Source organism: Sylvia atricapilla, chromosome 1 (genome assembly GCF_009819655.1).
Source record: "Sylvia atricapilla isolate bSylAtr1 chromosome 1, bSylAtr1.pri, whole genome shotgun sequence".
Classification (NCBI taxonomy): Eukaryota; Metazoa; Chordata; class Aves; order Passeriformes; family Sylviidae; genus Sylvia; species Sylvia atricapilla.
This window is the reverse complement of record NC_089140.1, coordinates 44664911-44683592: the sequence shown is the minus strand read 5'-3', so window position 1 is coordinate 44683592 and position 18682 is coordinate 44664911. Positions and strand designations below refer to the sequence as shown.

The window sequence follows — 18682 nt, the reverse complement described above, 5'->3', positions numbered from 1 at the left end:
GTTTAAAAAACAAAAAGTCTGAGGTGCACTACCACTACCAAAACACTCCCACAAAAAAACCAAAACAAAAATTAAATGGTAATTACACTTAGGAGCTATGAGAGTTTTATGACAAATTTTGCATTTCTTACTCGTTTGAATCCTTTTGGCTTGTTTTCACTTCCTAAGTGTTAAGTCAATAAAGAGAACCTGAGAAAATAAAATTCTTACTCCTGCTTAAAAGGAAATCAAAATTATACTGATTTTCTTGTAGCAGTGACCAACCAAGGATATAACTGAAGTCAGGTGTGTAACTAATAATTCTTTATTGTAACTCAAATTTTGGAGAAAAAAAAACCCCAAATGAGCTATCAAGCATAAGAAACTTCGCTTGTTTACTTTTTCCAACTATACTGACTAACCTAAGTACAGAGTTCTCCTGAGATAAAGAACTTGCCTTAAAATATTGTTCCTTCAAACAAAGCCAACAGCTCTGCAGGATATAAATCTCCAACAGGAATTGAATTCAGCTGCACCACATTACACAAATATAATGGGGAGCCAAAACTTTTTTCTCCCTCAAACCATATCCCTTTATTCTATTTAACACCACGACATGAGAATCAGTCAACCAACCTCAGTTAACTGAAGAAAGAACAGGATACTAGTTGATTACATCTTAGAGGACAAACAGGGTAGAAAGCCACTGAGAACTCTATATTCAGAAAGCTGACTCAGTTTTATCCCAGTTTTATTCTATAATGTCAAGTGCTCCCTTCCTGATTTTTCAAAATGAAGTCACTTACTTGACAGAGTGTTTTTTTCCCACACAATTCTTTGGGCATAAGCTACAATTCATCCACGTGAAAAGGGGAGAAAAAAAAAAAAGATTGAAGAAGTTTCATTGTAAGACTATCGATAAAGGGGGAGAAAAAGGACAATACCATAATTTGGCTCTTGAATCACCATTTAAACCAATACAAACTGTAACCAAAATGAATTGTGAACTACGTTTTGGCTACATGCCTAAAATGCCCATTGATGTTACCACACCAGACTCTTGGTTGACATTTCCCTTGCTTTCTGTATCATAATACAAAACTGCTTATTACTGCACAGGTGAGACCATATTTACAGATACTAGAACAATCAACTATTTACTATTAGCTCAACAAGTACCACAATTTCATCACAAATGTGGTTTTTAGATGAAAGAAGCAGAACAAATCCTCTGTGTAGAGCACCTGAAAAGAAACTGGGTCAATTTGTTTTTCTGCTATGGTTAAGCAATTGTTAAATACTTAATTGCTGAACAGTTGAATGCAATGGGATTCAAGTGAGTTCTTAAATTTAAGCAGCAAATTAACTGCTTTACTGAAAATAGGCCTTCCACTAAAATGCCCAGGAGAAAACCACTTCTGACAGTGGGTTGATTAAGAAATTCACAAAGTAATGAATACTTGGTTAAGTCAGACGTTAGTACTACTTTATTATTAATTTCTTTCATGGGGGAGGAGAAGTACTAATAACACCTAAATTTCTGTCTCCCCAGTTATCAAATGGCATTACAGATAAACAAATAGAACAGATGGGCAGCCCCAGTCCCTGGTCCCCACCAAACCCAAACACACATTTTAACTGCTTCTGCTTGCCAGCATCTAGTGAGGCAGCTGTGGGAGTTACAGCACCAGTGAACTCACCCCACAAAAGAGAAGTTTTCTGCTTGTACAGTTTCAGGAACCAACGTGCTACAGGGGTCAGATAGGTTCTACAGCTGCTACAAGAGAAGGAAGAACAAACAGATTCTGCCATGGGATGATGACACTCGGAGCCAGGGAATGCTGCTGTAACAAGTTCAGCTCTTCCCCTTGTGCAGCTGTAGGGGTAAAAACTAACCAACTCTATGGTGAGGAAGTTGCCTGGTGCTACTCTCTTGTTGCCTCACAAATGTTTCAGCCAGAACAAGAGAGGCAGTGGAAATGGGACCACCCCAAAAGCAGGAGCTACAACTGCAGAAGCACAGAAAGGGTTAGGTTGGAAGGGACCACAGTGGGTCAGCTAGTCCAACCAACCTGCACATGGCACAGGATTGCATCCAGGTTCTTGAGTGTCTTCAGTGAAGGGGACTCCACAGCATCTCTGGGCAACCTGTTCCAGCGCTTGGTCACCTGCATAGTGAAGAAGTTCTTTCTCATATCCAGGTGGAACTTCCTGTGCATCAGTTTCTGCCTGCTGTCTCTTGTGCTATTGCTTGGTACCATTGAGCAGAGCCTAGCTCCATCCTCTGACACCCTCCCTTCAGATACTTACACACATTGATATATTATTCACTTACAACTTGTCTTTATGTCATCTGGAAGTAAGCAGGGAATTGCATTCTATCCCAGGGTACTGATTCAGGAATGGAGCTGACTTGGAAAGCTGCTCAACAGAGGTCAGATCCAGGGAAGCTGCTGGTCTGTGAAGTTCCTACTCACATAACTTCCTCAAACTAGTCTGGATGCACCAGCAAATAGGGCTGCTCAGAACACTGCATTTGTGAATTCATCAGGGTTGAAAATAAAGTTGTAAAGAGGAATTCTAAATGTGAATTATTTTAATGACCATGTAACCTTGTGAACAGTTACCCTGTACCATGGAAGGGAAACAATGGGCTGCAAACTCCTCTAACTGGAGGACAGATTACCAATGACAAAGAAGGGCTCTTGAGCTCTTGTGTCTTAGAAACCCTGAAATGTATCCAAACTAGTTGTCTAAATTTTGTAACAGCCCAAAATCAACTTCACGATGACCCAAATTTTGAGTATTTGTTTTTTAGAAGAAAGTTAAGTGATGACATAGCCCAATGAAAGTGTGACACAGCAATATCAAATACATGTTTTACATGTGACCTCTGAAAGCACAGAGGTCAGCAGAAATGCCCTTGAGAAGGTCTTTGCTTTAAATTGCTTTTATTCCACATAGGAGTGAGAACCAAAAAAAGAATCTTATTCGTACTAGAAATATTTACTTGTTTCATTTAGCCTGTCTACACTCTTCCAGCTGGGTAAAGCAGAGAGCTTGCGTTCCTTCTGCTTCCTGGACTGTCCCTTTTGCTGCCTCCGAAGAGCTTCAGTCACAGATGATGCAGGGTCTTGTCCTTTACTGGCCATATCTTCACTAGCCAGGGAGAATGCAGACTGAGACCTCTGTGGGATTAAAAATCAAGGAGTGCAATTTAAAAATAGAAGTAGTTAATTATCCAACTCCTTACCATAATTAGTATTCAGTTACCCATGGAAGTGTGGGATCTGCTAACACCACAAAGGGGATTTAATGTATTCAAAAGAATTAAGCATTAGATTGCTTATTTATGTGCATTTCTGGTGCTATGCAAAGAGGCAGGAAATTGTTTAGACTACCATGGACCAGAGGGAGAGAAATAATTAAGGCGAAGTTGTTGGGAATGTGCTTGGTGAGGACTGGTATCTAACTGCTTTGACTCAAGTTAGCCAGAAAGGGATCCCATTGTGGTGAGACATGACAATCTATTGTTGGCTCAACAGGCCATCTGGTGTAACAATTTGCAGAAGTTAAAAATTAAAATAAAGCAAACAAACAGCCTGTTCCCCAGAAACAGATATGCAACTCAACTGATTTTACTGCAGAATTCTGTTTGCTAGGACATACATACATAACACCCAATATGCTGAGGGGTTTTATGCCATCTTATTAAGGAAATCAACTCAGGCTACAATTGCACATCCATTTAGTTCTAGGAGGGTCACATTTCAAGACATAATAAGGTAAAATACTGTTGCGATTGTTAATCAGCCTGACTGCTACTGAGGGGAATGGACTTGCCTTTGGTTCCACATAAACAGATCAGACATTTTAGTTTTGACCTAGGCACAGAGCAGTCAGTCAATTACAGAAGACACATTTAAATTTGGCCCATTTTAAAAAGATTTGAGTGCTGTTAGTGTGCTGCTGATTTCAACAGAACTCACATTTGCATATCAAATCTAGAACATAGTTTTAGAAACAAGGCTTTCAGAGCTTGAGTCAAGTTGCCTTCCCAGCAGAGTCAGTAGAAGACTAACTTCTATGCCAGGTTTTCAAGTGGCCCTACTGCTTTGCACAGGCCAGGTTGGCATTCTCAAATCTTTGCACATTTTTAGTGATGTTCAAATTACAAAGAATTAACTAAATCTGTTGCTCTCAAACGGGCCAGTCTTTGCCTGTATCAGAGGTCTGCTTTGCACTGGTGCAGGTGAGGTAAAGGAGAACTTGACTTTCAGCTATTTTCAGGTTCCTTCAATTCCCAGGACAGCATAAGCATTGCTGGGAGTCCTGCTGGCTTACACCACTTACACCACTTTCTGGCTGCACCTCCTCTCATCTGAAATGCTCCTCTGTGGGACTCATATACTGTCCCAAAAGATTTAACTGCAAATCTTCCTGTATCCTCGGCTCAGCAGTAAAAGGAAGCACAATTAAACACAAGGGTTTAGTTTGGCTTCTGAATTCATTAAGAAAAGCCAGAAATATCGCACTAGAATAAAGTATTTTCTATAACTACAACAACTGCACAACTTTGTTAATCTTGTCCATACAAAGACACAGATCATAATATGATGCACTGGAGTGTTTATTTTTAAATTTAGTGATATAAACTATTAACAACAAGCTGAAGTGATTTTACTATAGGGAATCTTTCAGGTGCATCACTTTTACAAGTCAGCAATATTCAAGTGTGCATTTAGTCTGTTCCAAACCTTGAACTGGATCTTTCACTGATTAAGATCATCTGAATCCTTCTTAATTCTGAAAAAGTAATAAAATAATTTAATGCAATGCATACAGGTACATAAATTGTTTCACTGTAGGAAATTTGCTCATGAACTTTGATTTCATCCTGCAGGGTATGTGGACAATATAAACAATTCTGCCACAAATTTGAAATCTGAACCGTGCTGAGTTTTACCTGTGACGTGGTTCATTTCACTTCATTGTAAAGTTAGAACTACCAAATTTGCTTTCAATAAATTAGTTCCGTGTCTGCTGCATCTTTTGAAATCTTTGTGTTAAAGTTGTTATATACTGGAAGCAGCAAGGTGTTGTGGCTGACCATGAATAGTCTCTCAGGGGACATTCTTTTTCTACATACATATAGCAAACACGAAAGATAAGAGATGCTAAAGATGCTGAATTAGGAGCATCTGTTTTCCCTAATTCCTCAAAGAACTGGATCTTTAAGAAAAACAGGAAGAGCTTGAGTAGTCTGTAAAATGATAACTGGGACTCTAATAATGAGAGCTGTCTCTGTGTTTGACAGCTTTCCTCTTTTGTTTGAATGGTAGCTTCTTGTGTGCCTACTCACCGTTCCATAAACATCACAGTGCAGTGATGCCATCGCAGTGATGGCAGCATCTGCTCTTTGCTCTCAACTAAGACCTGCCAACAGCTTAACCCTGACAAGGCAGAACTCGGCAGGGGCTGCAAAACCTCCTGAAGAAGTGGGGCACTCCTGCCTCCAGGCTGATGCTTTGGCAGCAAAGCTGTGACCAGCAGTGCGCAGGCATTCTGAAGCCAGCTCAGGTGCATCCACACTATAGGACAGATAAAGCTTTCAAAAGGACTAGGAGAGACACAACAGCTTAAAGGATTTAAAAAAAGAGAAGATGAACAGCCTGAAGGATGAAAGGAGCTGAAAAACAAGGAAGCACAGAAAAGGAAGTGGACATAGTACCATGTAGTGTAGTAGCCTAGGATCTGAAATAAGCTCAACTAAACAAGCTTATATAGCAAAAAGCTGATTTTTTAAAATTTGTGTGCTAAAACTTTTGGGTCAGATCAGAGGGAAACAGCTCTCCACAGTTTCTGTAAGGTCTCTGTGGAGCAGGAAATTGGTATTAGGCAGGAACTACTGCTAAGAAATTTTCCCAGGAAATCCAGTTCAAATACAGCAAGGTGTATACACCAAAAACTTTTGGTGCCTCCAAAGCTTGTCTTGAGGCCATCCTCATTATTTTTCTACACTTAATGTGAATTTTTGATAATATCTGTCTTGGACTACTCAGCTAGAAGTACCACTTCTTCTCACTGAGGATGGTTGAATGTAACAGAAGGCTCAAGGAGAGAAAAAGTAATGGCATGATAAAATAGCTTGGCTGCACCCCTGCATTTAGAGCCTGAAAAACAAGACGCTGTTGAACTTGCACTCTTCATTACTATATTTGCAGTTGACTGTAGTTCTTGTATCTGGAGAGATTGAAATGATCAAGAAATACCAATGTTCTAATAAGCTCCAATTCAGAAGAATATATAAAAGTAGAGGATTAGGTTATTTCTTGTTCCGAAAGTTAGTTTTAGGTAGGGATGGAGGGAGAAATAGTAGAATTGTGTTTTACTCAGGCAAGCGGGGGTGGAAAGAAAGAATAAACGTTCATCCCTGGGCAGTTCAAATCACTGGTAGCACTGATAATGACACAAAAAAAGGAGTGTCAATAGTCAAGCTTGGTGCAGGAACAGGACAGAAGCACATTCTGGCATGAGAACAAACCAGTCTAAACTGACTGCATTTTTCAGAGCACAAAAGCAAATGTTTGTCTACAAGTTTAGCTCCAATCAATTAGTCATTAGATCATGACTCTATCTGAAATGCAAATGACCTCAAGACCTCCTTTTGTTGTTTCTGCAAATAAAGAGCAAACTAGAAAGATACTTATTTGGTGTGAGGCAACACAGCAAAAGCCCTAATCTTGGCTGGCACATCTGCATCAACTTAAATTCAGCCAGTACCACGAACTCCACAGTCCTACAGCTACAGCACGAGCTACATCCTACTTCCCTGTGGGAGGATTTCACTGCTGCACTGACCTGTGCAGGCAGCAAAACCATACAATACTGTGCTGCATCAGTGCCTCTCTTCTTCAAAGAGGTAACAGCTCATCTGTAGATCCATAGGGGATGTCTTTCCCCTGGGGACATCTGTATGAAAAGCAAAACACTGAAAATAAAGGAACAGGCTTGAGAAGCCTGCCTGGGGGCTTATGCTCCATGTGGCTTCCCTGTGAATGGATGCACGGAAGTACTGGACGTAAGGCTGGCAACTCTGGTAGGCTCTTGGATCAGTTTGCTTTGGAACATGGGGTTTTTACTGGCCAAGTGAAGGAACCATGTCCCTCAAGCTTTATCAACTGTCTACATGCTTGGACTGCAACAAGATCTCAGGGGAGAAGAACCAAAAGTATCAAAAAAAACCCCCCAAAACCCAGGAGCCTAGATATAATTTTCAAAAGGAAGGAATGTAGGAACTTTGATTTATAAAGACATAAGATGTCAAGAAAGGAGCTAAAGATACTTGGCATATTTCTTAGCCAGAAGTTCTTCTTCCTCAGCAAACAAAGCCCCTAACACATCCACCAAGTACTATTTTAGGTGCATTTATGTGTTATAAATGACAAGGCTGCCTGTAAGTTTGCAGTTGGACACTGCTGGTTTCTGCAGTAAATGTGTGCATCAGCAGATGGCACTGCAGCCCCATGGATCACTTGCTGTACTCTGCACGCACCCTACAGAGGCAGGTGCTGCATGCTGGAGTGCTGGGCAGTGCAGCGCAGCTCATAAAATACAGCTGGGGTATTGACAGGCTTTTCTAGACACTCGAGTTAGATGAGTTCCCCACCAAATCCTGCCTAGTGGCACCTCCTGTGACATGTTTGCTTCAATTACAGAGACATTATTATCCTTTAAAAAAAAAATCCTTTTTCAGGGATTTCTGTCGCGTAGTTTATAATATCTGGATGGAGAGAACTCAGCCTTCAATTTTCACTGAACTAGAACGAATCATCTAATTCTTTGATGACCTTGTATACAAAAATAAAAAAGAACACAAAGTGGTTTCTGAAGATTAAAGAAGGAAGGAGTGAATAAAAAGTAATCCCATCTTCTATTACTTAATAAATATAAATATTCCATTTTCTATCAGTAACAACTTATGAGCTCACTTTTCTGAACACCAAATAAATAAAAGCAAACCCTATAAACCACTATAAAGAATATTGAGTCTAATGTCAATAATCTATAGAATCTTTACCTTGAATAACTGCCTCATATGTATGCATATAGTTTAGAGAGACAATATGAAGATTTTGCAGTAAAAGATGAATAAGTATAGTGATATACATATCACCAAAAGATGAAAATAATTCCTCTTTCTCCTAAAGAAAAGCCAAAATGGAAATTCCAAATAGGTCCCAAAAGCATCTGATAGGACTTTACAACTGGATCATGCCTGTTTTTTCCCCCACTTCCCTCCTCTTTCATCCTGTTTTCACCCTTACATTATGCTTCAGTCTGGTATAATAGTGAAACAGTAATCTATTCTGCAATGATTTGAAATGATCAAGGACTCTCCCAGGTTCAGGAGAGATTGAAGACTCCACGTGCCACAAGGCAGCCAGCAGGGTCACCACAGCAGGCCCTTGCATGCCCAGGGACCTCAATACCCATGCTGAGGGCAGGTACCTCTGGATTTGGGTGGCAGAATCCAGTGCTGGGCAAGCTTTGACCTGAGCAGCAGCTGCTAAGTTGGGCTTTGAGGACTACCTTGTTTATTCAGGGAATCACCCTACAACTGACATATTAAACTCAGATGACTTAAATGCAACCTTATCGATCCCCTCTCCTCCCTAGCAAATTCTGCAGCTATGCCTGCCAGCGGTGCAGCAAATCCCCTTCTCGGCTGTGCTCTGTGAATATAATCAGTGCACAGAAAGAACCAGCAGGTCTGGTAGCAAATACAGCAGCAATCCCTGGGCATTAACAGCTTATGCATCCTTTGGTAAGAAAACTCCCACACCAGGAAGAAGACAGTATGAGCTTGCAAATGGTGCCACTCTGCCACAGCCTATTTATCCTGGAAGTGATTTTTGCTCTGCTCAAATGTATGCAGTCCAGACATCTAGCAGTGGGAGTGAAATACCAAGGGTTTCGAGCATCTGTTCCTTAGTTAATCTTGTATGTGGCAAAGGATCTGTTAACAACCTTCTGAAAAAGGGCAAGAACAGGCAGATGAATAGATTTTCACACTCAATTGAAAGAAAATCCCCTCATAACCATCCCTTGTGGATATCCCAGCCATCAGGGCACACCCTTGAACAGGAGGCTGGGAGAAAGCCAAGATGACTGGTCCCTCTCCTGCAAAAGCCTTAGAACACGTGTCTTCCTAGGGTCTGCCCAAGCTGGCTTCTTGCTCACTAGTGACAGACAAATCCTGGCTACAATGAATTGCTTCCATCTTTCTACTGGCCTCTTAGACATCTGATTCCCTAAAAAGCACCATTCCTTTAAAAGGCTACAAAAACAATGATTAGCTAATCAGGAATGGGTCTGTCAGCAGGATGAATTGCACAGCTGTGCAGTAATATGTAGAGCCACATTTGGGTGCACGTTTATTTTGGTTCAGTTCAGATTAGTTGACCTTGATTAACCACATGGAGACGAAGGTTGTAAGGGAGAGAGGCAAGAGGTGATTCTTCAACAAACCCATTGCTGGTGAGCATGCCAGTAGCTCTACACCATCACCTATAGTGTAAAAAGAAGGGGAAAAAAGCTGGCCCCACATGTGAAAGAGCTACTGCTTTGTTTGCAAGGAATTTGTAAGCGAGTAATATAATGGATAATCCATATTGATCCCAGAATATGAGTATAAACATCCTTTTATTGTACTTACGGGGTTAACAATTTAGGAAAGTGCTAGGAGCATAAAATACCATAGTTTGATCGATGTAATGGATTTATGTGAACAACACTATTGAATTTTGTTGAACAGAGAGGCTAGATATACCAATGCAACCGTAATTCATGCAGTGCCTTTACAAGGTACCCTTACACATTTAGCCACTACTGCTCCTCACATGCTCACCCAGAGCCCAGTCTTTTTCCCTCCTTCCTCACTTTGAATGTTGTATGTCATGTCCTGAAAAAACCTAAACAAATGAAACTAAGAACAAACATAGATAACTTCCCAGTTTGAAGACACTGAGAGCTCAGTTAGTATCCTGTGACGAGAGTATTGCCATTTTACTTACAAAAGAGAAAGAGGAAGAGCAAAAGGCACATCCCTGGTTCTGGTGTAAGACAGGAGGATTTTGCTTTGCCACTAGCACACCTCTCTGGAAGAGTGCTTGTGTGCAAGAGGGTAGCAGGAGGAGGTGAGTTGGCACCCATGTTTCAGGTCTAACTGCAGCCTTGCACATAAACACATTCATTTTTTTCAAGTGAATACTCTCCACTAAACACAACTATTCTTTTTTCAACCATCTCTACATATCTCAGTTCCCTGTGCAACCTTTCATGTCCTGCTCTGACCCTCATCTACAAAGCTGTGCTCAGCACAGCACTTGCCCATCAGAGAGAATCACTGTATCTTCTACTCAAACACCAGAGGAAGCCTTAAGTGTTCTGTGTTTATTTACTTCTTCCTCTGGCAATACACACCCTGATCTAACCTAAAAATAAAGTAAGGTTTGTCAGGCAGCCTAGCTCTGAGCATTACAGGTTTTAAGTTAGACCTGAAAATTCTATGAAACCCAGGAATGTATTATAATAGCATCTTTAAAACCAAATACAGCTAAAAGAACAACATATGACCTTAATTATTTGGACAATAACATTGTACAATGACCACCCTTCTCTGTCCTTTCTCCTACTCCCTTTCATGCCTTAAAACCTATCTTGGTTTGCTGACACTATGCGCAATGCAGCTGAATGTAGGCCTGCATGGGCTCAATCACGTACCCAGCATCCAAAACTGCTTGGAAGCTTGTCAAGTGCATAGATAACACTGTGAAACAAAAAAATCAGTAATCTTATGCTAAAGATACATCTCAGGAAGAATTACAAACTCAAGCTACACAAACAACTTTAAAAGGACAATGCTGACAAGTTTAGCCTTGCACTGATTATTTAGCAACCTGAGTCTTAAAATCTGGCACTAGTCAAATTTGCTGAGTCAAAATCACAGACTAGTTGTACCCTATCCTCCTGCAGCAGTGGAAGGAGGGAAATCAACCATGGACAGAGCCTTCATAATCTGAAATTCAGATTGTTTTTGCAGCGAGATTATAACGTTACAGTGTCATGTGTGGAGTCAGCAGATGCCAGTATTATCTGTAATCTGGAAAGTATTTAGAGAAAGTTGGATCTTCAAATAATAAATATTAATGAAAAATGCATCTTATTTTTAGAGCACCGAGTGCTTTTTCATCTCAAAATGCACTGTTCTTTCCCATTCTGTGCGAAGAAGATGGTGCTGCAGTTGGCTTCTTTCAAAGGAAACAATACAGCAAATAACTTGGGACCCAGCTGATGGGCTTCTGGATAAAGGCACATCTGCCTCACTGGAAGTAGGTCCCAGCAATACACGCCATGCAACCTTCTGATGCCAGCTCTTACACAAAAGTTAAAATCTGCATCTTCCCTCTGACATGACACATTTATTTATGACACAAATATGATGTTTCTGTTGCAGCCATTGACAGGTAGGAATTGATATCAGCTGGTACCTGCAGTGCTGTGCCTGCCTCACCTGAAATCACTCTCCCACTATGCTGCATGACTGCTAAACAGGATTCCTCCCAAAAAAGGTCTTCTTCAAGCACTTTTGTTTGAGACTAAACTAAAAAGGTACAGAGCACCTGCAAAACCTCCAGGGATTTCCAATGCAGTGCTAGACCTCAAGCTTGTGGAACCTTCCTTCTCTTTACAACAAATCAAATAGATTTGTTGTAAAAAAGGAAGAAAAAAAAATAAACAGCTGTCAGTACACTGTGGACCTTATAATTAGCTTAACCAGTATATTTCTGCTTCCCCTGAGGTGCATCGTAATGTGTATTTAATGAAATCCTTCTTTTCCCTCTATCCCTAGCTGTTTTATATACTATAAATTATGGATGAGCTTCTGTTTATATATGCAATCTTTATGCTGTAAAATAAAGACCACTAATGCACAGCACTTAAAGCACACCAGGGTGCCTTCACTCCATCAATGTTTAAATGGGATACAACTTGCCAACTGGCCGCTTGCTCTCTGGCTGGCAGTGATGTATGGTGGACGAACTGGACTGAGAGCAGAGAAGCATCCACCCATTGCTCTGCACTTTTCCTATCCCAACACTCCACAGCCTTTGCTTACTGGTAATGAGAAACAGATGGTGCCATCCATCTCTTTTTATGAGATGAGGAAATAAAATATTCAGCCCTGTTCCACTATTTTTAGCCTGGGCGAGGAATCTCAAAAAAATCTAAGAGGAAAAAAAAGGAAAAGACAATGTCTGTAGCTACTAACACTGTAGTACTGCAGTTAATAAATACTACAGTTTGGAGGGGAAAAGTGAGGAACTTATTACTTAATTACATTTTAAAGCAAGTGGTTTTGAATGAGGTAATGCAGGGCTTCCAGAGACCACTGGAAGTTTCTGGCTGATACGGATGAGCTTCACACAAATAGCTGTGATAAAAAGAAAAATTGCTTGGCAGGTGAAACTGCAAGGTGATATCTGGGATTATTACAGCATTCCCTGACTCTGTAAGAAGTGACTTTGGTAATAAAAAGCAATGCAACAATAAACATGGGTTTCTAAAGGGCAGTGTTTCAGCATACAATTGTTTTGTGTTATATATTATTAGTTTCATTGTGTTAGCAAAAGCACATGTATTATCTTCTGCACGGAAGCCAAAAAAATATTTCCTCTAAGATAAATTTTGAGTTTTAAATTATGAAATTCTGACTGGCTTAAGATCTGCTGTCCTTACCTCCCTTTCTCCTGCATGTCTGTCTTCCTGTTAATCATGTTCTTTCCTTTTATTTAATCTGTCCTGCCTCTGCTAATTTGTTAGCCTGGTACTGAAGAAATACTTGAACAGGGGAAGTTCTAGTTAAATAACTTTTATTGGGAAACAGGTTCACATATGTAACTGTGACATAGTAATAGTATCCTTGGATACCTTTGATAGAAAGAAAATGAAAACTTGTTTTTCTTCCTTCTCTTGGGATTGCTGTGGCCACTGTGTCTGTCTGCAAAAGCCTTGGTTACACTAGGAACACCTGTGCTAACAGATCTGTTGCAGCAGACCCCTCGTTAGCTGTGGTGTGTACTAACATAAACAAAGGTTTTTATCATTACAGGCAGATCTCTGCTTAAACTAAGCCATCACACACAATGTTAGGATGTATATACACAAACCAAGAGTTTGGGGGTTTTTTGTCAACAGAATGTTATCAGTTAGGAACTAAGAAAACTTCACTTATTCTAGTGGAATCCAAGAACATTTGCTGTTACAGACTTGTACTCAAGAGTTCCTGGGAGGCAGTAAGGAGCTTTGCCTGGAATGTGCATAGGGCCTCTCTGACAGCTTCTGTAGAAGCTAGGTTTTGTTTCAGAAATAAAAAAAAAGAAGCAATTCTTTTGACAGAAAAGATAACTTTCTCACACGATATACAGAAAAGAAAGTGATGTAGTTTAGTCCTGCAAATCTACTGACAAAAGCATGCGTCTCATTTGCTGCTGAATGAAAACAAAGTGGAATGGAAAACAATCTCAGAAAAAGGAGTTTGAGTTTTTTCAGCACTGTTGATGAAAATCAAGCAGGCTGTATGTGCTCTACATTTTCTCCCCACAAAGCGCCTTTCAGTAGACTTTCCAGCAGGCCCAGGTTCTGTGATTTTAATTGTGCTAACAGCCTAACATAACTGCAACTATCTTTGCTATGGGAATCACTGGAGCTATACTTCCTTTACAAGGGTGCCTGGTCATATTAGTAAAATTCTCCTCTACTCAGAACAAAGCAAAAAATAACATTTACACATTTCAAAGGAGAAAAAAAATAAGATAACACAATCCTAGCAAAGCAAAAGGCAGAAACTAAATTTATGGGAGAGATGAAACAAGTCACAGCAGATGGCCAAATTCATTCGTGTTCCTTAAAGCACTGTGGGAAGACAGTTGAAACAAATGGTGAAAAATGTGGCAAAAGACCCTGTACAGAGGTAGAGTGTCCTTATAAAATACTGTACACATCTGGATCTCTAGTACTAACTGATGGCTACAGAGGTTTTGAAGTTGTTTGCACATTAGTGTGACATTTCTGCTTCTCCAGTGTTTTTCACAAATTCTGCTATTACTCAAGCCAATGAGCCTCCCTCTGGCAAAAAAATCAGGACTAAACTGCTACTTCTAAAGAGAATTTCAAAATGTGTTGAGTTCAAAGTTAAGTCTCCAAATGCTGAACAGGCTTCTGGTATAATGACTGAGGATTTGAACAGCATATTTCTCTGAGCCCTGTCCTTAAACTTTAGAAAGAAAACTTGTTTGAGTCAGACACAAAATTAACTCTCTTCCTGGCTTTTATATTCCACACACAACTTGCCTAGGAGCAACAGAGCAAAGCACTTAAATCATGCTCACCCTAACTTATTAATAGTGGTGCATTACAGGCAATATCCATTCATTTTGCAAATATGTAGAAGACAAGGATATGAATCTGTATCTCAGCAACTCTGGCCCACAGTCAATATTCTGGTATAAATCTGTTCTCACTGGGAGTGTAAGTGAGCAAACTTAGCCGGGAACTAGGACATAGCCCACGTTCAGTTCTGGTGGTTCTGCTTGGTGGGGGAGAGGTGGTTACTGGAACAGTAGCAAGACACTTGGGAGCAGCAGCTTAAACCACAGTGTCAAAACGCACTGGAACTAACTCATCGGTCACTGTCTTCCCTCTGATTGTCAAAGTGCTTGTCCAAGCCGACAGCTTATTTTCACTTCTTTTTACTTGCTGCTCTTCTAAAACTGTTACTAATGCAGCTTGCCAGATTTTCTTTAGCTTTATAGCAGGAGACAAAGATGTGCTGAGAAATAAGCAGACATAAAGGGTGCTCTGCAGCTGAGTTTACATTTTTGTTGCTGGTGGTGGCTGTTTTCTGTAAGATGGCTAAAGAGAAAAAGAAACATTACAGAAACCTAACTTTATCCAAAAGGAAATCTAACACTCGCCAAAGACCTACATAAAGGTTAAGTGAGCAGAAACACTGTTGTGAGGAATAAACACTGAGGCATTGAGTCCTGCTAGCATTCAAATCAAGCAGTGAGACTGCTTGTATCACAAACTTAGTCCTCCCCAACACAGTCACCAAAACAACACAATGTTGGTGATGTACCTCCATGGTCCGTGAGATGTTAGGAAAACATGAAACTGAGTGACAGTTTGTTCAGACATGGAATTAAAGACAGAATTAAGGCTTGTTCTCTGCAAGTCTCCATGTGCCATTCCGGGCAGTAAGTATACTTATCCATGACGGCGATGTTGTGGATTTGTGCCCCAGCAAACCTGGCCAGCCGTGCCGTGCCACTCACCCACAGGGTGTAGGAGCCCCTGCGGCTCCCCGGGAAGGTCAGCATGCTCTGGTCGGAGACGGCTCCGGACGCCAGGCCACTGCTCCGCGACGGCGCCCAGTCCAGGGCGGCCTCGGCCTGCTCAGGTTTGCTCTTCTGCTTCTTTATAATCTGCAGGGCAGGGGAGAGACGGGCGGGAGCGGACAGAAAAATGCTGCTCGGGAAATACTGTCTGAGCCACATGGAGAACATCTAGATGAACCCTGTCTCAAGGCAAGCTCCTCAGGAAAAATATCTGATTTTCCCTTTGCTCTGGCTCCAGCTCATGCAATTACTTCTCATCGGAAGTCCTACTGCTTGCAAGCACATAAGCATTGATGCAATATATAACACTGCCTGTAGGAATACCAGAGGTGAATTACATAAGCATAGAAACCTGTTGCTACAGTAACACTTCAGCAGCATCTAAGTGTCAAAGTATTTTCTCAGACAAGACTTTTTGCCAAGAAACATAAAATACTAGAGACAAGGGGAATTTCAAAGGCTCCCAATGACAAGCAGACACATTCTAGTGAGAACAATGAGGTCTAAGGTCTCTAGACACTATTTTTATTTTTGAAAATCTACACCATCTTGAGAGAGAGAGTGCTCATGTCTCCCTACACTGACAGATTATATCCTGCTACACTTTGTTTCCACAATTCAAATATAAAATACCTACAGAACATTTTTCTATAGCATCAAAGATCTTGTTAGGCAGCTCTTGACAAAAGCAGTAGCAATTCAGGTGCTTCAGAGCCTTCTCTTGACTGAGAGAGGCTCTGGACTATGAAAGACCCAATAAACAGACTTATTTGATAGTCTAACAACGCTATTAAAAAGGAAGGCAGATTTTTTTCCAGTGAGCTGCTGCTCTTCTGGCTTTTTCTTGAAAGCCTTATAACAAACATGTTCCTCTTCTGGTGTGTGAGCCATACACTGTTAAATGCCACAGCCTATACAAAGATGTGGCATCTAGCTTATTTCAGGAGACTAACTCAGCACAGTGGTTACTCTACTGACCACAGGACCATCACAGTGCTCTGTTCAAGCTCATCTGGCCTTACTCCAAATTGTCCAGACATAATCAAGAGGTGATTTTTCCCACTAACCCTCTACTTTCTGCCAGCCATGAGGTTTGCAGGGAGAAGAATGAGCTTTACATAAAAAGCTACAGAATTCACACACCAAGGGTTCTGTGATTTTTTTGAGTGTCTCTGTCACAGCATCATTAAGAGAATTGTGTTAATGATTGGCATTGTTTTCTTCAAACATGTTACAGATGCAGGGTTCAGTAGAGGGTATGATCAGAAGTGATACTTCTTTACACTGGCCAACTTTATCTTTTGGGAGGTGATGTATATGGTCGAGGGCCATACCTTTTGACATTAGAAAACTTTGTGTCTGCGGGAAAATGAAATACAGATGTAAAATTCCATCAAGCAAAGACCTTCCCTTCCAAGAAAGGGCATCACAAACCTCAGGGAGTGGTACCTCTCAGCTCTGAACATGTAGGACATCATGTTAGGCATGAGATTGATCTTACTTATAAACTGAGTTGCCAGACATAGCCCATGAAGCCTACACTGTTGTAGTTCACTTACTTTACTTTCTATGTTGGTGTTATCCTTTTTGTCGTTAGCAGTGTCTGAGCTTGAAAATATTGTGTTTCGGCTATTAAACTTAGGGGGGGAAAACGCATAGCATACCTTCTGCACAATGGTTGTGGCCAGCTCTTCTATGAGATCCTCCTTGTGCTCCTGCAAGTAACAAGCTTCATTCTGCTTGTCCTGCATGAAAATGGATAACTGTATTTGCTAAAATCATATAAAAACAGCCTTCTCACAGAAAATGTATAGATTGGGAAATGGCTAACATGCCCTATTGGCACTGTGGGAAGAAATTATAGGCACTTAAAGTGCATGTCACCTTCTGAAATGCAATGTGTATCTTGGACACCGGTTCATAAAACCCATGCCCAACTCTTTAGGTATATCATGAGACAGTCCACTACTTCATCATGTTTTTGTTTATACCTACTTGGCTTGTTCCACTATGCAAATTAAAAGAAACACGATTATCCTACTTTAATTAATTTTTTTTGAAAGTTTTACCAGGCTGTCACTGTAGGTCTCTGCCTTAGAAATAGCTTCTTCCACTGCTTCCTCTGCAACACGTAAGGCCACAGCAAGGGTATCCATCATGCTGTGTCCTAGATGAAGAATAAGATAAAACCACCATGTTCTTTATATATGCACATTTTGCATAACGAGCTCCAAAATTCAGACTCATATTCCCGACACATATTCAAATCTTAAATTGTTCATGAAGTTATTTCCTCAATCCATAAATATGCACAGTAAAATAAATAAAAAACCCTTAAGACAGAGAAATTTGTTGCAATCTCTAAGTTTCTGCTTAAGTGTAAATCTTAGATACAATAAAACATGGTGTTTTATGTTGCTTATTTTAGACTGTAGCAAAACAGTTCGGAGGAAATAATTGAAAGAAAAAATTTGAAGTTCCTATAAGCAGGAACAACAAAATTTAAGAAAGAGAATGAAAAAAAACATACTAGCATAGAAAAGGAAATGGCGAGGGGAAGTAAAAAAACCTGAACATTAAGAAAATCACACCAGAAAAGGCATGTAATAGGTGTAATGCTGAAGCAAGATGTCCCAGCATGATATGCAAAAGATCCTGAGTGTCTTGCTGAATGGTTCAGTCAAAATATTGTTGGATCTGTGGACAAGACTTACCAGCACTCTAAGCTACTTGTCCAGTAATTCAAAGTGTAAGGACTGTTTTTTAATCAAATGAGATTTTAGCAGCATACCTTCTGTCTGTTGGTAGAAGGTAGAGTCACTGCCACAAATGCTTCCTTCATTCTCAAAGCTTCCTTCATACAAACTTCCTTCTGCTAAAAAGAGAGACAGAATCATGTGTTACTATAAGAAGTACCCATTAACAACAGTGGCATTACTAAATTAGAATATTCACTCAAGATATGGTGGCACTGTACACAATGAGGGATAACTGGAAAATTCCTACTAGCTGTTGCTGTTGGATAAATCATGACAGCAGCTTTTTTACAAAACACGACTGCTTTTATATCATAAACTTCTCATTTGTTTCAAAAGGAAAAAAACTACTACTTACAGTAAAAAAGAGATGAAGAAGCTACTAGGCATAAAACTTACATGGCAGAAGTTAAGTACAGGGAATTTGACTTTACTATGACATTTGGGGTAGAAATAGATGCTACATTTTAAAGGGCAATGCTGTAT

At 40.3% G+C, this 18682-nt stretch overlaps 1 protein-coding gene across 6 annotated transcripts in view; it reads right to left on the bottom strand.

The window, feature by feature from the left end:
• MYRIP (myosin VIIA and Rab interacting protein) overlaps positions 1-18682 on the bottom strand; it is a 208773-nt gene that overhangs the window by 33145 nt on the left and 156946 nt on the right. For 3 of the 6 annotated variants that reach the window (XM_066321254.1, XM_066321216.1, XM_066321246.1), the window contains exons 5-10: positions 18232-18315; positions 17510-17607; positions 17105-17185; positions 15378-15527; positions 2990-3167; positions 2052-2147 (exon numbers count right to left, since the gene is read on the bottom strand). In XM_066321254.1, coding sequence (XP_066177351.1) covers positions 2052-2147; positions 2990-3167; positions 15378-15527; positions 17105-17185; positions 17510-17607; positions 18232-18315 — 687 coding nt within the window. The remainder of the gene's footprint in view (positions 1-2051; positions 2148-2989; positions 3168-15377; positions 15528-17104; positions 17186-17509; positions 17608-18231; positions 18316-18682) is intronic. The other 3 variants (XM_066321222.1, XM_066321230.1, XM_066321238.1) reach the window with 3 other exon arrangements.